At 34.4% G+C, this 24691-nt stretch overlaps 1 protein-coding gene across 1 annotated transcript in view; it reads left to right on the top strand.

Moving 5' to 3' along the window:
- The window catches only part of LOC140142754 (cilia- and flagella-associated protein 410-like), a 143240-nt gene that overhangs the window by 74015 nt on the left and 44534 nt on the right, over positions 1–24691 (top strand). The window contains exon 2 of the mRNA XM_072164745.1: positions 7370–7388. Within this exon, the coding sequence (XP_072020846.1) occupies positions 7370–7388 (19 nt within the window). The remainder of the gene's footprint in view (positions 1–7369; positions 7389–24691) is intronic.

Below are 24691 nucleotides of genomic sequence, written 5' to 3'. Positions count from 1 at the left end.
TGTAGTGTTGTTATAGACTTAGATTTCTAGTCCTGTAATGCCTATCAATTTTATTTCTTTGCTTTGCTCTAACCTTCTCCACACGGGTGTCAACTGCAGATGAAAAGTTCCATATTTTCGTACAGATTTTTAAAATGTCAGAATTGTACATTTTCATGACCATATTTAGAATCAGTATGAAAAATGCATTAGAATGAGTACAAACAAGCAATGTAACCATTTGAGCTCTATGGCAGGTTAAGTTTAATAGGAATCGAAAAGTGAAACACAGATTTTGCCGTACTTTAATTCTCTGAATTAAAATCCCGTGCAAAATGCTACCATTCTTCAAAAGAATAGGCCTATACAGGGATATAGTCTTTCCTACATTACACATTTCAAAAATATTTCTGAAATATAAATGTTACTTTTATGTTTGTGTAGATTGAAGTTGTGAAGAAAAGTAACATAACATTCGATTCCACTGTGTTGAAAGGGAAATGTTCATATGGGAAAGTCATGTTCAACAATTACTTTTATTGTTCTGATTGCTGGCACACCATTCTGAAGTTTATAGTAAACATTTTACAAATACTTTCCCATAAAGACTATAATGTTAATAAGTGATTTTATTTTTAAATGTTAAAGACCGTATAAGATCCATGTTTTCCTCATTTAAAGTGCAATAAATAACTGCAAAACACTTTAATCCGAACTTTTAATTCAATGTTCAATACAGTAGCGAACTATTTAAGAGAAAATGCAAATGCAGTACACAGTGAGTTGAGACTGAGTTGTGATCAAATTTGACACGAGTAGCGGAAATATGGCTTCTACTTCGAGGCAGATTGTAAAGAAAACACATCTGCCCTTATAGAACAACTAATTTGTTCACTCGTCAGGAAAAAATACACCGACGATTCATTAATGGTGGGGAAAACAGAGAACAGGAAAATTGATTGTTCCCTCCATGTGACATTAACATTTAATAGAATTGTTTTATCTTTTCATAAAGTTGTCTCTTATTCTAACGATTTGTTGGCCCCCACACATGTGGGCTTATGTTATTATCCAAATGGTTGCCTATTTGGTTATTTGCCTGTTTGTTTCTTTGTTTGGCTGTCTGGGCGGAAGCAAATTTATTAATTCACTCTGCAGCTTAAACTTGGTATGGTGACTGGATATGGTGACCTGATGTGCTGTATAGTTTGTGTCATGTTATTTGTATATTTATGAATATTAATGAGCTGATTTGCATATTTTGCCTACACCCAATCTCTATGGAAGACAGTGGTTTAGATTTCAAATCCCATTCAGATAAAAACATTTCAAACTTGCACTCCGTGTGTGAAAGGTTAAGGTCATATCTTCCATAGGGGGTGTATGGATTTCAAGTGATTTCAAGCCCAATGGGAAAGCTTATAAAATGAAAACAATGACAAACTGAAATTTGATTTGCCTGACAACTAGTCTGCGCTATAGACCATCCACTATATTATCCATAGGGAGAGAAACTACGGGGTACCATACCAGAGTGGTCACATGCCATTTTGTGGCTTGATAATGCAGCTTCGCTGCTCGTCCCCCTCCATCAGGACTCACCGCTCGTCCCCCCTCCATCGTGAGTAGTCTTTAACGAAGACTATCTGACAATATACTCTTATCGGTAATTATCTTTGAATGTACAAAACTGCAATTCGGAATAGAAACAAGATCTGTTGGTCAGTGTCTCCCTCATAATTTACTTTGATCAACCACCTGTACCCCGGAGGAATGAAAACAAAGAAATGATGCATTAAGATGACATTATTGCAATAATGGACATGATGATGGCTATGTTTAGCTCCATAAATGTCATTACTTCAGCTGGTAGTGCAAATTTCTGCAAGAGACAAGGGGTCATTTATATATCATGCTCAACATGCTTCAGACATTCAGATAAAAGGGAACATGAGGTGTGTTTTTTTGTGGGTGTAAATTTGCATAAACATAACATTTGATTTTTTTATAAAATACTTTTAGACAAGTAGAGGAGATAAAGAGTAATGCTGATTTGAACAACCAACCTAAAGAAATCAATGTTTTCAGGATAATATATCATTGGCACACTTGCATTGTAAATCAGAGAACAGTTACTGAGTAATGCGATGAAGTCAGTCAGGAAAAGCATTTTAGGTTGTGAACTTTAACCAAGTTAAAGTCCCTCCCAATATTTGACCATATCAAGTAGCTGACAAAACTGAACAAATTTGATCAAATGCACTTGAAGCAGCCCACTCAAATCAATTAAACACAACCAATCAATGCAATTCAATTAAACCAGGGACCATGCATGATTAAAATCCAGTTCACATTTTTGTAGTAATTAGGACCCACTCTGTAAATATGTACACTCTCAAGCAAAACAAACTTCTTCAGCTGAAAGTCAGAAAGTGAACAGTGGGAAAATAATTCCACACAATTCGCCAGGGTTCTACACCACGATCGAAATGATCACAACACAAAGTCTATGGCATATACTACCAATACCAAAAGGTGCGTGATCCAGTTACCAGGGAGTTACTTCAGAATTTTAGACAAATTCGAAAGAGTTTGCAGATCGTTGTAACAGGGTTGCTGCTCATTTACCTATAACACTCACACATAACAGTAACCATCTTCTCTGCAGGAACAGATCAACATGATAGGCAATTTTTTTCAGTCCATTTTGTGGGCTAAATCACTGAAAAACCACCTAGTTTGCCTGTAAACTGCAAGCAAAGACTAATGTTGGAATAGCTATATCATCATACAGGTATCCAAGTCCCATCACACAGAGCCTGTGTTAGACAAAATGTTGAAAAGTGGTATTAGATCTAATCATGCTAATAGATGGAAATGAAAATATTGAGGTATTTTGGTATAAATCTTTTGAAATCACCCAATTGGGCCACAAAGTTGTGGTGAAGGCAACATGAAGGGGAATACAATGGTATAACTGTATTTAATTGTGGTAAATTTGATTTGGGTAGAAGTCCTTTCATGCATCCATTGATCTAAACTTTTAACTCCAATCTGCCTATTGTATGCTTAACCCACTGTTTGGGTTAGGTAGTGGGGTAATAATGGATAAGTCGTTTGGTATACAATGGACAATGATTTGATATGTAATGTAATGTAATGTCTTTCTATTTGATTTTATGCATCATTTGGTATCGATTTTATGTCAGCGCTCTAAGGAAGTTTGCAATGATGTAAGAGTCTCTCGAAATTGTTGGATCGTTGTAGAGAATGCATCACGTTCTCTTTTCTTGTTCACCACATTCAAAAAATTGGAAATCTTTTATTTTTTATTATTTTTTTAAGAAGGAATAAATAGGCACAGTAAAAAACCAGGTCCCAGAGCTATTTAGTAACATTTAGGTACAATGACTTCTTGATTTACTATGGTTTAAGCTACACCACTTTTATACCCATCTTCTAATACCTTGGTAAACAATTCCCTATAAATAAATAACTAAATGTTGTAACATACAATTGATACCATATTCATGATATTGTTCTGGTCTCAAAATGGTACTAAAACCAGAATAAAACAGGCATTATGGTAAGCTTATGGACAGTCAAACAGATTTAGTTTTGGATGAAATTTACCTTTGAGGGTTGACATGCTGACTTGATGCTTAATCCAGGGCTACCATAGAGGTAGCATGAACGAAGAAATACCAATTCTTGTAAGCAACTATATTGAATGAAACCTTTTAGTTGATGAATCATTTATCTGATGTACACTGGAACGTACCCAGGACTGAGGGACCTCGGAGGGAGGAGTGACTCTAAATAGCCCAAAATACAACAAGATTTTTTCATAGTGTCCTACTATTTACCCCTGATTACTATTAATAATGTTTATTCCTGAAATCTTTCAAAAATGATTTCATTTACTGCCTTTTGATTATTTTTAAAAGACTAGTAAAATGATGTCACATGCATCACAGGTGGAGCAAGAGTTGTATAGGAAAGCTCAGCCGGTAGCACAACATTGCACAGTCGTATCTCGCAGGAATATGTCACGGCACTACCCGGAGATCAGTTAGCGTTAAAATCAGCAATCATTAAATCCGTTTCCTACAATCCGGTATTGTCATAGAAGAACAGACAAAGCACGCTAGGGGATTCTTAATGGATTGAGAAGAAAAAATGAAAATGGTGACGCTTTTTTTAGCTGCAGCTTGGAGAAAATTATCCGTGAAGAAAATTGTGGATTGCATTACATGAAAATAGATGTGTGTTGTGTGTTGTGTGTGTATGCTCCCTAAATCATTGTGAGATATTTGAAGGTACACTTGAGTGCCAAAATATTGGAATACATATGATAACTCTATTATAGTCTTAGCTTCACTTATTCAATAAGGTATGAAAAGCCTTAAATTTGAACTGACCTATATGTTTGAGCTAATATTTGAGCTAATATTGCTCGGGATGAAGGGAAGGAGGGATATAAAAGTTTGCAATCAGACCCATGAAACAGTATTCTTTAATAGTAATTGTTTTTCCTTTAATTTCATTGGTTCTTGTCTGTGTTATATGAGATATTCATTATTCATACACTCTTAGATTAGCGCGAACCAATCAGAGCAATCGTTAGAAAAATCCAAACCATGCATTGATTGTGTATATTGTGCACTCCACGTACTACGCGCAGTGCTTACACACACGTTCGCGTCGTTTTTGGGCGGGTTGATGCATTTATATTTGGTTCTGTTTTCCAATATTTTTAGTGATAATTTTGTTAAAAAACAGCAAAAATCATGTGTTTTTTCTTCTCGGGGCTTGTGCATTATACGCATCAACATCAGCGCATGTGCATTATTTTGTCTAATTTATCTCCAACAAGTAATACGCGTTCATTAACCTATAAATATAGCACAGCTTGGTGCGTTTTGAACTGTGCAGTTGCTGTATTTGCGTTGCACATAAAATGGTGATCTCATACGCGCACAATGATCTCGTATGTCGGGGCGCTGCAATATTTTGCCTCCGTGTGTGAAGAATCACATGAAATTACCAATTTCTGTCGTATGTTGCGGGAATTACTTACATTTTTTGATCATCTGTGGCAAAATATTATGAGTATGCTGGCAGTATGCTAGCAGCCAGTGCTCCCATTTTGATGGTTAAATTTACACACCATCGTGTTCCCAGTAGTCTTATACCAGCATTCATTTTGTTGTTTTTACAGCGATGTGGGTGGAGCATTAAGGGATTTGTGTAAAGTGAACAGAGCTAATTGAATTCAATATCTAGGCTATTTTGTCAGTTAAAATGATTGAAGTGCTGAGATTTAATTGTGCTTTTTACTCATTATACTATCAAAATATTGTGTCTCATATATACGGAGTACTTGTATGTAGTAAATCGTGGTGACTTCCATGTCTCTATATGCTACATTTAATCTCAAAATATGAAAAGCCCTTTACAAGATATATACCCCAAAATGCTTCTCTGAACAATTTTTAAAAGCAGTGTTTCAATCAGGACTGCAAAAATCACTTTAAAAAAACACACAATTATATTGCATGGGAGGATCAATCACCTGAAGTTTAATCACATCAACCATGACAACAACAAAATGCAGAAATTAAATAAAGTGATGTTTAAAAAAAATCTAAACAGCCATTTTTGACAGCTGCTTGACATGTTCTAATATATAAGCAAAATTAAAATGACTTTGTGCATTGTGGATTGAAACTGCAACTTCACCCAAATTTAAGAGATGGTATGCAACCTGCACTCTAGACATTTTAAATTTTGATTATGCAAAATGGGAAAGAGTGGGAGTCTCACTTTGTTTATTAAAAAGGGTGACATTGTAAAAAGGGTTTAGAATGAAATAAAAAGGATGGGGGTCTATTTCCACAAAAGGAACATCATCCTTATTTGAAACATTTGAATTTCTAATTTCTATGATCAATACCAAATTTTGGTGTCACTTGCCAGTCGGTCTAGTCTTGAAAGTGCTCAATTTTATAGGACATTTCTCTAAATGGTTATGTTTAAAAATAAAATACTATTTCTTATTTGTATGAAGTAGATACGGTATATGTTATTTGTGTTTTAAAAGATGATATTTTAAAAAAGTGTGAGTTTTGACAATTTCAGTATAAAGTGTGTGTGGGTAAAAAGGGTGAAACAATAATATAAAAAAGGTGGGGTCTGACCCATTGCACACTGTGGCTTTTACAATACATACTACTTTTCATGCCTCTCATGCGAATTTTGGGGAAAAAAATTCCTAAAACAGTTTTAACTGGATTATGCATATTACATGTTAAATCCCGCAACATATACGTTTTTGATTAATAATTGTCAACGGTTGATGTCTATCCACCCAACTTGAATATATTAAACAGTAGTGTTATTGCTTGGTTCAGACATTTATGACATTCTGATTGCAATTTTATGATTTTCACGATTTGCATATTTTATGTAAATGTGTGAGTGAGTGAAATATTCTCAGGTTATCAAATGAAAATTATTGTCAGCAGTTATGCAATTGAAAAAAGAAAGTTGTAAGTGTGAAATATTGAAAATTAAAACCTCTCAAAAGATCAACTTTGACCAATATTTTAACTATTGGTTTTACAAACGTAATCAGACTTTTTACCACCGCCCTCCTAATAAAAGGACTTGTGTTTATTGGATATCATGAGACTTTTGGTTTGTTCCCATATATAGCTACGGTACTTTCTTTTCATGTTTCACAGAAAATTAGAAATTAAGTTCAGTAAAACCAGGGCTGGTAAAATCGACCCAAATGAAGCTTTAATATGTAATATCTAAAGAATATCATACTCCAAAAGAAAAAAAATAACACCCTTTCTTTATCAAGAAACCTAGTTTTGATGGGATAATTGATGTGTGCAAGATTGAAATGGCAGAACGCTAACCAGACTATATGCCTAATTTAGATATTAATATCACTTTAAGAACACAGCTGATACTACGTTAAAAGCTAAGCATAAACTGAATTACGTCTCGATGACTGATGTTTACGCTGTTATCTAACCATTTTATCAAGTCAATGAATGATGAAGTACTCTTCTATGAAATTGTAATTTTGATTTGATCGCAGCCATAATTTTTTTTCCCGTACATTTGAACTCTCATCAACTTCTACCCAAGAAATGATTTGTAAGCTAGATTCCATGCTTTATGTTGGTCTGTTATGAGTTAATTAAATGTTCTATGCGAAAATAAATACTGATATGTAATGTTGACTACTTTATTGGTATAATGTATTTGCATTTAATTTTGGTGACTTTCATTTTTAATTTCATGTGTTTTATTACAAATTGTTAATGTTTCTTTCTTTTCTTTTCTCTTGCATATTGGTGTTCCATTGAAACAGGGGAGGAGAACTCACAGATGTAAGTAGCCTAACGTGTAATTATTGACACTTTTCTGACAACTAAATATTTGTTTTGTTAGTGAAATTGGGGTATTCCATTTAAAACATCTGCTACTCTTGTGGAAGATGTTGGAAATATCTTCCACAGGGGGTCTATGAATTTCAAATGGAATGAACGCACGTCAGGCAGCTCCATTTGAAGTTCACACTCCTTTATCACATTGTCATAATAGTATAAGGCATTGACAGACAGCCAGGTGTTTGTAGAGTAATTCACACATGGCAATATTACACAAGGGTTTAGTGAGACTGATTCAAAAAGATGTATGAAAACACAAGTATTGTTGTTATAAGATACACAAAAAGATGAATATCTAGGACTAGTGACTGGTGGTTCATGACTATTGTGTTGTACAAGTAGGTCAGTTGAATGACCATGGAGTTACAGAGAGAAAGTTAAGTCATGGGCTCTGTTGGCTTGTTTTTTTTTTCCTTTCAATTTTGACAATGTGTTCAAGAAATGACAATACCCCAAATGTATATTGATTCTCAAGTTCAGGCCTCTTCATTTATCAGCGAAACAGTGCGCAATCTCTGCCTATCTTGTGCATTTGCAGAAGTTGTAGACATGGGGGTTATAGAGAACAGTTTGCTGCATATCTGTGTAAACTGGTGTGACTGTGCTAGTGTCAGCACCAGGCGCATAGCAAGGTGACAAAAAATGAGGTGCCCAAAGTTACGATCCCGGAAAGCGGAGTGAGCGAAGCTGCAAAAAAGTGCTTCCATTTGGATTTTTGTTTATTTTTCCACTAAAAATGTGCCGATATTCATTGTTTTTTTTTGCAAATATAACAAATTTTTATCACAATAATGAATTCAAGTGAGGGTCAGAAATGAAGCGAGGGCAGGGGACGGGAAACTCAAAATCAACTTTCATTAGCCTTATAAGTTAAGTACTCTGCCCAACATTAATCAAGGTCCAGATATTACAATGCTTAAGAGGCATTATCTGTTATTTTGGAGAATTTTTGTAAAATGTTTGCCACGGTCAAAAAATGGATTTCCTTTATACTTTCATATTTGATGCACCTTGACCTGAAACAAACACACATGAAATAAATTTGGGAAAAATATCCTCGTTGCCATGGTAACAGCCAACTTTTCATTTTAGGCCTATTTTCACAATTTTGCATTTTTCAGCAGTCAATTTGTCAAGTTTTGAAGCCAGTGCTACTAATATACACAATATAAATATACTGTTTTCTTTATAAGGTATGAATAGGTCAAACCTTAGATGCCGCATTGAAAGTATAAAAATAATCACCAGATGTCAGGGTGGGTTATACCATTTATTTGAAATAGAGGTGTTTTTCAATTTTTTCAAAGTATGAAAATATACCAACTTTGTATAGCTCATAAACCATATGGTAGTGCTCCGATTTCAACAACGACCACAGCATGTTGAGATGATACATTTGTCTTACTGTAAACATTTACATTTGAGCTTGGGGAAAAAACATCTGTTTATACAGTGTTGCCAGACATTTTCCTATTTTTTCAAATTCAGCACAAGCCTTACCTTAAGTTCAATGATGTGAAAATGAAACCTCACCCTTTCAAGGAACATGTTTTAGAAAGAAAGTTAATTTCATATCAAATTTGATCAGTTATTAGGTCAGTGTTGTTCCAAACCACATGGGTGTTGCCAAAATCGGGGTTTAATTGTAAGATATGAACATTTTTCGTCTTTTTCAGCTATTTTTCAGTCTTAAAAATACCAAAATACAATGGCATGCATTACTAAAATAAAGATGTGAAAATGAAACATCGACCTCATCATGTTGAGATGATACATCGGTCTTATGAAAAATTTACATTTGAGCTTGGGGAAAAAACATCTGTTTATACAGTGTTGCCAGACATTTTCCTATTTTTTCGAAATTCAACACAACTCTCACCTTAAGTTAAATGATGTGAAAATGAAACCTCACCCTTTAAAGGAACATTTTTTAGAAAGAAAGTTAATTTCATATCAAATTTGATCAGTTATTAAGTCAGTGTTGTTCCAAACCACATGGGTGTTGCCAAAATCGGGGTTTAATTGTAAGATGTGAATATTTTTCAGCTTTTTCAGCTATTTTCAGTCTTAAAAATACTAAAATACAATGGCATGCATTCCTAAAATAAAGATGTGAAAATGAAACATCGACCTCATCATCTTGAGATGATACATCGGTCTTATGAAAAATTTACATTTGAGCTTAGGGAAAAACATCTGTTTATACAGTGTTGCCAGATATTTTCCTATTTTTTCGAAATTCAGCACTAGTCTCACCTTAAGTTGAAAATGAAAGTTTATTAGAAAGATATTTACTTTCATATTAGATTTGATCAGTTGTATAAATGGTCAGTGTTGTTTCAAACCACATGAGTGTTGCCATAATTAGGGTTCAATAGCGAGATGTGGTTATTTTCAGCTTTTTACAAGTTTCAAAAATACCAAAATACCATGGCATGCATTCCTTAAAAATATGTGAAAGTGAAACATCAACTTCACCATGTTGAAATGATACATATTTGGTCTTATGAAAAATTTAAACTTATTAAGCTTGGGGAAAACATATGTTTATACAGTGTTGCCAGATATTTTCCTATGTTTTCGAAAATTTAACACAAGTCTCACCTTAAGTTAAATGATGCGAAAATGAAACTTCACCTTCACAATGAAAGTTTATTAGAATTAAATTTACTTTCATATTAAATTTGATCAGTTGTATATAAATGGTCAGTGTTGTTCCAAACCACATGGGTGTTGCCATAATTAGGGTTTAATAGTGAGATGTGGCTATTTTCATATTTTTATAAGTCTTAAGGGTTCAAATAGCGACGTTTTCACATATTTTTTTGTGGACCTGAGAGCACATCAAACATATATTGAAATTTGCAATATAGTACAAATTTTATGGCAAATGATTAAAAATTGATATTTTTGAAATTTAACAGATCTCATAAGTAAATTGTATAAATCTAGTGATATGTACTTAAAGTGAATGTAGCTAGAATGATAAGCCGTCCATCATGAAAATTTGACCTTTCGTATTGAAGATATAGATTTTTTCACCAAAACACCTAAAAATGTAGGTCTTTTGGGAAAAAATCTATATCTTCACTATGAAAGGTCACATTTTTCAATTAACATTAATTAATTGATTAGTGGTCGGCTTTTCATCCCAGCTACATACACTTTAAGTACACATCATTAGATTTATTAAGTTAACTTTGAGGACTGTAATATGTCAAAAAATAAAAAAAATTCAATATACATAATTTACCCTAAATATTTTTATTGTATCGCGAATTTTAAAAAAAAAAATCAAAATTATTTTATATCAAAAGGACATTCCTCGTATTCAAAATGCAATTTGGTATGTCTGATGTGCTCTCAGGTCCACAAAAAATACTGTGCAAATGTGGGTGACCAACCCCTTAAAATACAACACAGAAAACATCAAACATGTATAGTTTAAAATATACATAAAAGCCATATTTTTTTACCAATATACACATACTAGCTAGGCTAAAATAAATCAAAATAACATAAGATTGTTACATTACAAAATGATGCATATAAGAGTAAGATAATATTTAAATTACGCCTACCCCATATTATTAAAGCACACATCCCACCTATTCTTGCAAAAAAGATATGGAGAAGAAATGGGCAACAAACTAGATCCAGCAAATGTCTCGAAAGATATGAGAATAGTCAAAGACAATAATGCACAGAACCTTTTCACAGCCAGATAAATTAATATGTCCAGTTACTTTTAATTTTTAACCTTAATATTGCGTTCATTCCACAGTAATGTTAAGGATGTGTACTACAGGGTGTCCCAAAAAAAAGAGGCCCCTCATTGAGCCCTCTTTTTCTCCTATTTCTGAAAGGTTGATCAAATATATTTTGGTATGTAAAGAAACCTTGAGTTGTTAGCTTTGATAAACCAAAACAATTATATCAATCGGCTCACAACTTTTGAAGATATGCTCTTTTAAAGAAATGTATCCATTTTTCACTCTGTCCACGGAGAAGGTTAGGCTACTTCAAAGATTGAAAAGGAGTACACATACCATGCATGAATATCAAACATTCCTCAATGATAACTTTATAAAATAACTTTATTTATGGAATGGGCTTTACCGTGGGTTTATGGGCAATGGATTTTGTTAATAGTGTCATTAATTTGTGGGTAAAATGGATGCCGAATGGGACTTCTTTTGCTTTACTTGCAATTTTTTTTTCTTGGTTATTTATTTATGCCTTTTTGTTTTTTTTTTTTTATTACTTTGTTGTTTCTTGCTTTTTTTTTATTTACAACAAAATTCATTTCTCTTTTTAGGATAAAAGGTAGCCCTAAAAGGCTGTTTGGTTTGTCTTTGGTTCTTCTGAAGTGCGTTTACTGTGCTGCTCTGTCCTCTACCTGGTTGCCTCCTTGGCGAATACAGGTTTCAGCCCTGGTCCTCATTGCATCAATTGCGTTGCATACCATCCTTGCGCCGGATACTTGCGAATGCAACAGTAATACGCTTGCGAAGATCTTGGATTTTGCCACAAAGGAAAGAAATCAAGTGGTGTGAGGTCTGGTGATCGTGCAGGCCACTCCACCGCATAAGCCATCCCAACCACTCTGTTTGCTATCCGTGGACAGAGAAAAAAACGGGTACTTTTATTCAAAAGGGCATATCTTCAAAAGTTGTGAACCGATTGAAATAATTGTTTTGGTTTATTAAAGCTAACGATTAAAGGTTTCTTTACATCTCAAAATATATTTTAATCAACTTTTCAGAAATAGGAGAAAAAGAGGGCGCAATGAGGGGCCTCTTTTTTTTGGGACACCCTGTATTTTTAAGTCTTGTAAAAAGCTGGAAATATCTAAATCGTCATATTAGACGCCATCTATGGCAACACCCATATGGCTTAGAATAACACTGACCATCCCAGATGATCAAATTGAATATGAAATTAATTTGTTTTCTAAAAAGATATGTTCCGTATGAAGGTGAAGTTTCATTTTCATATCTTTTAACTTATGGCGAGACTTGTGTTGAATTTTGAACAAATAGAAAAAATATCTGGCAACACTGTATAAACTGATGTTTTAACCCCGATCAAAATAACTTTTTCATAAGGCCAATGTATCATCTCAACATGACGAGGTTGGTGCTCCTTTCTTTATTATAGAAATGCATTTTGGTATTTTTATGACTTGTGAAAAGTTGAAAATATCCACACCTCACAATTAAACCCCAATTATGGCAACACCGATGTGGTTTATCTGGCAACACTGTATAATCTGATGTCTTACCCCGCCCCCTCCAGATCAAAATAACTTTTTCATAAGGCCAATATATCATCTCAACATGACGAGGTCGATGTTTCTTTCTTTATTATAGAAATGCATTTTGGTATTTTTATGACTTGTAAAAGTTGAATATATCCACAAATCACAATTAAACCCAAATATGGCAACACCCGTGTGGTTTAGAACAACACTGACCATTATAACTGATCAAATTTGATATGAATAAAAACTCTCTTTCTAATAAATGTTCCTTGAAAGGATGATGTTTCATTTTTACATCATTTAACTTAAGGTGAGATTTGTGTTGAATTTCGAAAAATAGGAAAATGTCTGGCAACACTGTATAAACAGATGTGTTTTCCCCAAGCTCAAATGTAACTTTTTCATAAGACCAATGTATCATCTCAACATGCTGTGGTCGATGTTGAAATCGGAGTACTACCATATGGTTTATGAGCTATACAAAGTTGGTATATTTTCATACTTTGAAAAAAATGAAAAACACCCCTATTTCAAATAAATGGTATAACCCACCCTGACATCTGGTGATTATTTTTATACTTTCAATGCGGCATCTAAGGTTTGACCTATTCATACCTTATAAAGAAAAATTATATATATATTGTGTATATTAGTAACACTGGCTTCAAAACTTGACAATTTGACTGCTGAAAAATGCAACAATTGTGAAAATAGGCATAAAATTGAAATTTGCCTGTTACCATGGCAACGGGGATATTTTTCCGAAATTTATCCCATGTGTGTTAGTTTGAGGTCAAGGTCCATCAAATATGAAAGTATAAAGAAAATCCATTTTTGACCGTGGCAACTCTATTCTCCAAAATAACAGATAGTTCCTCTTAATTATGCAATCTCCAGCAGAAACCAAGTTTGTGTGAAAAAACCATAAGTGTTCAGGAATTGCTGAGATAGATCAACCATCCCAGAGCTATCTAGATATTATAATTCTAGTTGTACACAGCCACGTTGTTGAAGGGGCCAGCCTACCTGACAAGAGCATCTTAGCCCACATCTTGAGTATGTTGAGTGCGCACTTCTGTGCTCTAAGGAGCAGCTTCAAGAGGTGTTTGTTGGTCTTTCTTACTTTTGATGTGTCAAGTAAGGGTCAAGGGTCATGTATTAATCCCTAGATACTTGTGATGCATTGCATCAAAAGGGAGGACCTTGCAGTAAAATATTTCTCAAGATATAGATTAAAATAGACATAAAAAAATAAGGAAAATAATTAATATTTTGGATGCTTTTTCACTTATGAATGCCACAATCAATTTAACAAAAACGAGTTGTCATTTTAAAGTTTGCAGTATGCTTTCAAAGCAGAAATACTGAACTCAAAATTAACTTCACCTGCAAAGTCCCCCCCCCCCCTTTAGATGTGCTGCATGACATTTGTGAAACAAGTTTGGAAAAAAAGGGAACTAGTGGAACTGTTATTTGCTGCCATTCTGCCGGTCTAGTTAATATGTTTCTCTTAATTCATTGTGCTGCCAAATAAACCTAGTTTCTCAATTCCTGTGCACAATTGTTACAGGTACTGTGTAGTTGATGATACCAATCATACCATTTATTTTTCGTGTAGTTGTTTGACCATCCCATTTCTTCTCATCTTTTCCAATAGACATTAATGTGATAACTATAAAAGCGCGCTTGTCTGGCCTCAATTGTATCTAATAAGATATGTATGTGCTGGAATTACTATCTTAATTGCACCACAGGACTACAGGAGCAAGTCAAAAAGGCAGCCATTTCCAGCCTCCTGAAGGGCATTCCATAATAAAAAGAAAAATTTGCAGAAAAATATTGCAACCAGTGGCAAATTGGATGAAACTGCCAAGATTTAGCTTGTACATTTTGAAAACATCGACTTGTTAACCTTGAAGATTTTGTGGTATTTAAAAAACAACACCTTTCCAATATTGTAATGATATTATGGATCAATTTGTCACTTCAACTTACGGAGGTGAGTCACAGAATTGCCCTTGAAAATAGTATCTGAAAGCTTGTGTTAAAGGGATAGGCAGTGATTTGATACAGTGAAAGACTCTATTATTCATTCAAGGGAGATGTTAGCATAATGGGACAAGAATAAATGTACTAAAAACATGTGAAAATGACTAAGGCAAAAGCAATCTAATAAGAAAATGTGAAATTTAACATGAAGATAGGATAAAATTGTATTATGATGAGCTCATATTAGGTGTGAATTATTTGTTTCTTGTTACTGCATGTGTCAATAAAGTCTCAGCTTATGTAAATTCACAAAAGCATGCATCAGTCATGTAATATGCAAAGCGTAGCCGCAGTTTGTGGCCTCATAGATTTAGTGCGCGTGTAGTGCGAGCAGCTGAGCGCATGTCGTGAGGCATTTAACTGAAGCACTTTAGCGTATTGCTGACACAACCTCTCTGGATAGTATACAGAGCCAGAAAGTATTGCGAGCAAAGCGCAGTTTGTGTAATTGCTGTGCCTAGCTGTCTGTATGCCATTCTATATCAATAGTTATGAGTATAATACAACATTTCCAGAATTAGTTATTTGCAATGGGTTATGAAATTATTATGAGTTATTGTGATTACTTGTAATATTGTTGTATTTATGCTTGCTGGTCTTTTAGTTTTGATAAGGCAAATATTTTATACAATAAATCTATGATTGTCCCTTTAATATGACTGTCAAGGTCCGATTATCCCTTTAAGATGACTTGCGTGATTAAGGACAACCATGACAGTGTGGGATGTACTGTCCGGCCAAGAAAAGCTTAATCAAGCGCACCAAGTAGATGGCGTTTGTTATGAATGAAGTTGTACAGGCGTCGGAAATAGGTTGCGCTGTCTGCGCATCTCTTAGTCATAAAATTAATCCGCTAAAAAGACAAAAATACAAATGCACGACGTGTCTCGTCAACATCAATAAGCCAATTTAGTGTCAGATGACCTGTCCATATTTATTTCTTTTATATAAAGTATACATTTGAGTCATCAAGGAGGATTACGGTACTCGAGACAAATCTGGACCGGCAGTTTTTGGAGGCGATTATCAGGATGAAAATGCTGGACCCTGCTAAGCCTCATCTTGATCAGATATATTATCCATCTTTAAATGTTAAGTGTTCATATCAAAGATGAAATATTAAACGTTCATTACATAAGTAACGGTACTTCAGCAATGGGATTATGAATTTCTCAATATTTGATTTTTTGGTCACCTGAGTCATTCTATCTCAATTGTGCAATATTAACAGTCATGATCATTTCATGAGACTATTTTAGCTACCCCGGTACTTACTTTAACAGAGGATGGGGATAAAAAAAACAAGAATCACACAGTATTTACTGATCTGAAAATAGTAACAATTGCTATCTTCAGTAGACAGCAAAGATATTAGAATTGGATTATTTTGTTGTTTATCTTCCGTTAATAAAGTAAGTTGCTAGGCCTTAGCAGAGGATGTCTAGAATATTGAGGATGATCACAGTGTGCTATCTTCAGTAGATAGCAACAAATCTTGTAATAGTAATTTATGCTATCTTCAGTAAACAGCAAATATTTTAAAATTGCGATATTATGTGGTGTATGTTCTATAATAGCAAACAAGACTTTTTTGTGATATGACCGGCCTCATTATATATTGAGTACCTTTTGTAAATTGTAACTTTTGATCTCAAACATGGCCAAAGTCTTGCTACCATGCCAGTAGACAAATCATCTGATAGTAGATATGAGGATAGTTCATAATTCTTTGCTATTTACAGAAGATAGTTCATTGCTATCTACTGAAGATAGCAAGACAACTTACACCACTAGAGAAGATAGTTCATTGCTATCTACTGAAGATAGCCAAATAACTTACACCTCTACAGAAGATAGTTCATTGCTATCTACTGAAGATAGCAAGACACCTGTCTGCTGATGATTGTTGACTGCTACTTGTGGATGTTCATAGTTATTCAATCAAAATCAAATTGGGGAGAGAGAAGACTCCAAAATGTGGCAATGTTTTCTCTCTCTTTTGCTATGTAGCATGGTCATGCAGACACACACAGATGTGAATGCCCACAACGGCAACCCACACACAGCACATAGGAAGCTGTCATCAAATGCCAGAAGCTGTTTTATGATGCGATGTGTTAATTACAGCATGATAACAACTGGACCTCAATTTTTCACTTTAATATTTCATTGGGGCTGTGTTGTTTGCGTAATTATCTATTGATTTATTAATGGATGATTTTTAACACTAGGACATCATTAAGGTTAAAGTGAAGGTTATAGGATTTGAGCACTTGAAGTAATTTCCCATTTAGCTTCCGTAAAAGTCTGAACAATTGTTTAAAGAAAAAGTAATTTTTATTTGAAATTGATTTTTATATTGTTATTGATCAGCTTTGTAAATTTCTAATTGGACTTGGAAATTAAAAGGTGACTTACTTTGAAGTGAATTTTAAGGAGATAAAATATGATTTTACTGTCTTTGATTTTTTTACTCTGATACAAAAAGGTAAAGTAGACAAACCTGTGTTCACAGGCCGGAGTGGCTATATCAAAGCGATTAGGCCAGACTCCTCTATGTATTGTTGCTGGGGGAATCACTGCACCTCCGCCACAGTGAGTTTGACCCAGCATTGACGCAATAGGGGTGAAGAGCCTTGTATAAGTGTGCACTTATACAAGGCTCTTGTTAACACTTCAGAGATTCAAATTTACAAAATCCAGCTTCCTCACCATTGTGAGTTGAAGTCATAGAATGCTGGGCCGCCATACTCCCTTCCATTATGCCATAATAACCACCTTGTACACATAGCTCACACTGTGACACACTCTGTTTCAAAGGGTGTAGGGTATTATCCATGGATGACCCAATGTGTTGGGGTACTCTTGGATGTGTAAAATCTAAACATAGACATGACTTGCACCAGAGGTTGCAGTCATTGAGGAGTATATAATTCTGATGTCCTGGGGGTACGATTCTTCAGGAATTTTTGTATTGATTTTCAGCCTGTTTTGGGGTATATTAGCCCAATTTCACACTGTTTTTCAGGATTTTCTACTACTTTCAGGATATTTCTCAAGCTTTGTATCATATCCCTGGATGTCCAGTAAGAGCAGTGGTGCTTATAACATCTGGCAGAGGTACCTTATAAATTAGGGTGAATAATAAATAAATAATGAAATAAAAGAATCTCAATTTTCGGTGAGAAAAAAAGATCCATGAAACTAAAGGTCAAAGTGTACTTGTAGCAACCTTTTTTATTTTTTTATAAGTTCTGAGACTGACATAGTTACATAAATGCATGGAACAAATTATCGTGGCTAGTCAATCCAATTTGATCATCACACATCATAGGGAGGTGGGAAAGAGATCAATAATCATGTATCCACATCACTCTTAACTAAATTATCTCCCAGATATTTCTTGATGTCTCATCAAAGCACACTGCTCAACCCTACAAATTATCCATGTGCTGGGTAGGTTCTTATTAACTTAAGCCATTTTCATGCGATGAGCAACTGGAGACCTTGAGTCAGCTTCAGGATGATAAGTAGGAAAATTGAATCGGATTATGCTCAAGGGAGAAATGTGGTCGCTGTTTTGGTAGACGGATACACGGTACAGACTGGCGCAATATTATTAGTGCCCATAAATGGCACTTTGAAAGACATCCCAGTACAGGGTAGGACTTCATTTATATCTTGAATACTGCAAGTTACAAAATAGATACTGGTATCTTTACCAGGATGGTGATCAAGGATAACAATATTATCTGTCATTTAGATGGGCAATCAGTTTAAAACACCCTGTACATTATGTTACTTGCTTAAATTCAAATGATATACTCGAACTGTAATGGCTGTCTACAGTTTTCTGTCCTCCATAGCTGCCCTGAAGTCTGCTGCCTCCAGTCACAAGATCTAGGTCAGGGCAGGTCTCCCAGGTTTACACCTCCTGTGCTTGGGTATCCAATGAACCATCTTTGATGCTGCCTCCTCACTTCTGAAACAATGGCCAGCAAACCAGATTCTTCTTTCCCTGTCTTGTGGCTTATTTTTGGCAGATATCCATATAGGTCTGCATTTGTCATATGTTTCTTCCAGTCCACATTCAGGACATTCAGGAAAAGAATAAGCATTTAACTTGTTCCATTAGAGAGGATGTTATGGCTTTAATACAAATAGGGACAAATAATTATGTTCATGCTTGGGTACATAATATTTCAAGTAATGCCGATAGAAATTTTGCTAGCTCATATTTTTTTAATTCAGAAAAATTGAGGATAGCTATATAGAATGATAAGCACAAATGTTAAAATGTTATCCCTGTAATACTTGAGCAATTTGAAACTATACGTGTGATTAGGAAATTTCAAGCTCCAAGTGATTTCTTTGTAGAATAACAAATTTTAATTATTTTAAGCTTGATGTATCTCTAGGTAGTTACTAAAAGAGCTATATTATGTAAGCTATTATGTAAATTAATATTAGTTGAAACAAGCGGGGTTTTTTTCTCGTGAAATAAAAATATGGAGATACATGTAGTTACAGCATCTTTCTCCTTTAAGGCATTGTAATTTGTAATATAAACCCAGCTTTCAGAGATAACTACTTCTTACAATTGCAAAATAGTTACGCTACATAGTGGGTATTAAAGAACACTTACGATAAATGCTATTGTATCTAATCTGCTCTCATCACGGGCTGGTATATAAAGAGAAGCAATTTAACATTTGATAGCAGCAAACAAACCATGCTTAAATTTAACCACTTCTTGATATTCTAGGTGACGTAAACATAGCAAGATGAAGGTGAAACTAGGTCTGATCACCAGGCATAAGAGCCCATTTGATAAAACAAACATGCTTAAGATGACAGCCAAAAGTACCAAGAGAACAAAGATAAACCCTGTAAAATTGTATTAACTTGTCCCGTTTCAGCCTCCTCTGAAGTACGTCTTTAAGAATCTAGTTCACAATGGTACTTTAAGTCGGTAATATGTGAAAACCTCATGCTCTGAGTGTTGGCCGTAGGCTTCAACATTAAAAGTCCCCAAGTTCTGAGATTTTTCTCAAAATATCAAGACCTATTGCAAGAACCACTGAACCAATACTAGGCTTGTTTGTACTCATTCTAATGCATTTTTCATTCTGATTCCAAATATGATTGTAAAAATGTACAATTCTGACATTTTTGAATTTTTAAAGAAAATTTGAAACCTGTCATCTGCAGGCGACACCTGTGTGGAGAGAGTTAATAAATGTCATAGTTTAGATGCAGCAGAAATGGTTTGGACTACTTCTTGGAATTTATGTTCCATATTGGATCATAGTATTATATAGATTGTTATGTTTAGGGTTACTGCTTGAGCATAAAGGATCTAGGCTGCCTGCATTTTTGTAAGATGACTGACAGTGGGTGTCAGTTTACAACCAACATTTTACTTGCGTTTTCTTAAAAAGAAATTAATTTGACAAAAACTGCTTAAGAGAATGACAGACCAACTCATTTAAGAGAGACTTAAGAGATTTTTTGTGGGCCCAATATGGTTTAATCATGAAACATGTTTTCAGTAAGAAGGAAAAGATTGTGGAAGCCATCAAAAGAACAAAACTAGGTGAATATGGTAAAGGAGAGGTAACTGTTCCAGCAGCTTAACAGATGCTGCAGCGATCAAACCAAGCACTTAGCTCTGTTCCGTTAGCACTTTGGTACGCATCTAAAGCAATAAAACCTCAGTTTATTAATCTCACCAAGTTTAATTTAGCATCAGCGGTTGCAAGTACCTTCTTATTTAGTAGTTACTTGACCTAAAATTAAAATGACTACTCAGTGTTTGGGGTCTTTAGCATATATTTTCTTGATCTTTGAGAGCAAATTTCATGAGAATAAGAGTGTTCTCTTAAATACACTTATTTTAGGAGAATTGAAATTGATTCTTACCAAAGTACTTTGCAAGATTCATTTGAACTACAATCCCGGAAAAAATGTGTTCGAACACCCACTGTAATTCCTATGTTCTTCTTAGCATAGTGCGCACGCTATATGAGTCACTGGAAACTAAGAATTATAATAGTGTTGTCTCAATGTTCATCTTAAGCATGCCCCTCCCCTTTCCCCACCAAACAATGTTGGGAGAAGATATGGTGAAGATTAGCATATTGGGCATGTCAACATTGTACGGGGTAAAAGGGGGACCATTTCCAATAAGGCCTTAAAAGTGTTCGAACAAATATTTCTAAGATTGTCTGAAGAATTCCAAAATCAGTTCTTGCTTCTTCACATTTGGGTTCACAACTTCAGATCCAGTAGAGCGATTGAAATGAAACTTAGACATGTTAGTTTATATACATTAAGGAACATAGGGAACAAAAAATATTACATTACATTTATAAACATTTCAGGGATCGGTCACTTTAAACATACATTTTCATCAAATTTTGACTAAGTTAAGTCGAATAAGACGTAGAATACCTTATACATAGCCCCAAACATTTTAAAACATAGCAATTTGGATAGTTAAAAAGTTAACAATCGTTTTGGAAAATCATTCACCACCTTTTATATTTGCTATGACACTAAGGGCACCGTCAAGCAAACATCACACGGATGTGGGATGCAAATTTATCATAGTTATCTGCAGTAGATAGCGAAATAATGCAACGAAATCTACCAACTTAAGTCCATTGCTTTGCCAAACTTCTCCTTCCAAACTAGTAATTCCCGACCCACTAAAGTATACCTCAAAGAATGCAAGCAAATACAAAGAAAAAGAAATCATTAAAGACCCCCCAAATAAAATGAAAGAAGCAAAGAAAGGAAACCAAAACAAAATAGCAAAGAAAACACTAAAAAGAAATAAAAGAAGATAAAACAAACAATCAAATTAAAAAGAAAACCATGAATTAAAAAAGAAGGAGGAATAAAAGTATTGGTATGCAAGTTCAGGGTTTTTTCATGATTGCCATTATATTTGATTGGAATAAAAGAAAATATAAACACTTCAAAAATGCTGTCTTCCGATTAAACAAACACCGATGAGGCCTTAGGCAATCTCACATGGGCAAAGTTCATTAAAACATGATTTGCGTTGTATCTTCTGTGGGTATAACAATATGTACACTGAAAGTGTTTAATTAATGAAACCCTATTTATGGTAAAGGTGAATCGTTGCTCATCTCCCCATTGAAAACACACAGTATGCACGGTTGACCACAAAACAAAGAATAATAAGATTTACTTTTCTATTATATTGTAAATCGATGGATATACGTGCTTGTCTATGTGTGTAAATCATTACTAATTACCATTTGACCATCCTAATCATGGTGTATTTAAAATGTTTAATACAACACAATTTCACACATTAGGCTAAATTTGGTCAAGTGACGTTTTTATTATAAACTATTTTTAAAACAATAAATGTGCGTATCCGATGCGTATCTCTCCCTTCCTATCACTCGCTCTCTTCCTCGTTCTCGACCCCCCCATTTATCATACAGTGGTACTGTGTGACATTTAAATAAATAACATTGAATTTCTGAGTAATGTTTATTTTTATTTTATTTTTAGCTGAAAATAAATTTTAATCCCTCCTCTTAGTTTATTATGTACATATGCGCCATTACCATAGCACATAAACCATTAAGGCATGTATTTGTGTGTACAAAACGCTATATTAAATCTATGGTAACTGACCGCTATCCAAATATTCATTGATTTCCTCCATATTTGGTGAGATGATAGCAAATCATGTTTCTGACATGTGTGCCAAATTGCATTAAGATCGATGGCGAAACTGCAGAGTTATTGTCCAAAACTAAAATCAGATGATTTTGCTAAGCAATTTTGTAGACAATCCCGGAAAAAATGTGTTCGAACACCCACTGTAATTCCTATGTTCTTCTTAGCATAGTGCGCACGCTATATGAGTCACTGGAAACTAAGAATTATAATAGTGTTGTCTCAATGTTCATCTTAAGCATGCCCCCTCCCCTTTCCCCACCAAACAATGTTGGGAGAAGATATGGTGAAGATTAGCATATTGGGCATGTCAACATTGTACGGGGTAGAAGGGGGACCATTTCCAATAAGGCCTTAAAAGTGTTCGAACAAATATTTCTAAGATTGTCTGAAGAATTCCAAAATCAGTTCTTGCTTCTTCACATTTGGGTTCACAACTTCAGATCCAGTAGAGCGATTGAAATGAAACTTAGACATGTTAGTTTATATACATTAAGGAACATAGGGAACAAAAAATATTACATTACATTTATAAATATTTCAGGGATCGGTCACTTTAAACATACATTTTCATCAAATTTTGACTAAGTTAAGTCGAATAAGACGTAGAATACCTTATACATAGCCCCAAACATTTTAAAACATAGCAATTTGGATAGTTAAAAAGTTAACAATCTTTTGGAAAATCATTCACCACCTTTAATATTTGCTATGACACTAAGGGCACCGTCAAGCAAACAAAAAACGGACGTGGGATGCAAATTTATCATAGTTATCTGCAGTAGATAGCTAAATAATGCAACGAAATCTACCAACTTAAGTCCATTGCTTTGCCAAACTTCTCCTTCCAAACTAGTAATTCCGACCCCACCTAAAGTATACCTCAAAGAATGCAAGCAAATACAAAGAAAAAGAAATCATTAAAGACCCCCCCAAATAAAATGAAAGAAGCAAAGAAAGGAAACCAAAACAAAATAGCAAAGAAAACACTAAAAAGAAATAAAAGAAGATAAAACAAACAATCAAATAAAAAGAAAACCATGAATTAAAAAAGAAGGAGGAATAAAAAGTATTGGTATGCAAGTTCAGGGTTTTTTCATGATTGCCATTATATTTGATTGGAATAAAAGAAAATATAAACACTTCAAAAATGCTGTCTTCCGATTAAACAAACACCGATGAGGCCTTAGGCAATCTCACATGGGCAAAGTTCATTAAAACATGATTTGCGTTGTATCTTCTGTGGGTATAACAATATGTACACTGAAAGTGTTTAATTAATGAAACCCTATTTATGGTAAAGGTGAATCGTTGCTCATCTCCCCATTGAAATCACACAGTATGCACGGTTGACCACAAAACAAAGAATAATAAGATTTACTTTTCTATTATATGGTAAATCGATGGATATGCGTGCTTGTCTATGTGTGTAAATCATTACGAATTACCATTTGACCATCCTAACCATGGTGTATTTAAAATGTTTAATACAACACAATTTCACACATTAGGCTAAATTTGGTCAAGTGACGTTTTTTATTATAAACTATTTTTAAAACAATAAATGTGCGTATCCGATGCGTATCTCTCCTTCCTATCACTCGCTCTCTTCCTCGTTCTCCCCCCCCATTTATCATACAGTGGTACTGTGTGACATTTAAATAAATAACATTGAATTTACGAGTAATGTTTATTTTATTTTTATTTTTAGCTGAAAATAAATTTTTTATTTTTTTTCTTAGTTTATTATGTACATATGCGCAATTAGCATAGCACATAAACCATTAAGGCATGTATTTGTGTGTACAAAACGCTATATTAAATCTATGGTAACTGACCGCTATCCAAATATTCATTGATTTCCTCCATATTTGGTGAGATGATAGCAAATCATGTTTCTGACATGTGTGCCAAATTGCATTAAGATCGATGGCGTAACTGCAGAGTTATTGTCCAAAAACTAAAATCAGATGATTTTGCTAAGCAATTTTGTAGACAATCCCGGAAAAAATGTGTTCGAACACCCACTGTAATTCCTATGTTCTTCTTAGCATAGTGCATACGCTATATGAGTCACTGGAAACTAAGAATTATAATAGTGTTGTCTCAATGTTCATCTTAAGCAGGCCCCCTCCCCTTTCCCCACCAAACAATGTTGGGAGAAGATATGGTGAAGATTAGCATATTGGGCATGTCAACATTGTACGGG

Source organism: Amphiura filiformis, chromosome 20 (assembly GCF_039555335.1).
Source record: "Amphiura filiformis chromosome 20, Afil_fr2py, whole genome shotgun sequence".
Classification (NCBI taxonomy): domain Eukaryota; kingdom Metazoa; phylum Echinodermata; class Ophiuroidea; order Amphilepidida; family Amphiuridae; genus Amphiura; species Amphiura filiformis.
Note: the sequence above shows the minus strand (reverse complement) of the source record. Positions and strands in the feature narration are given on the sequence as shown.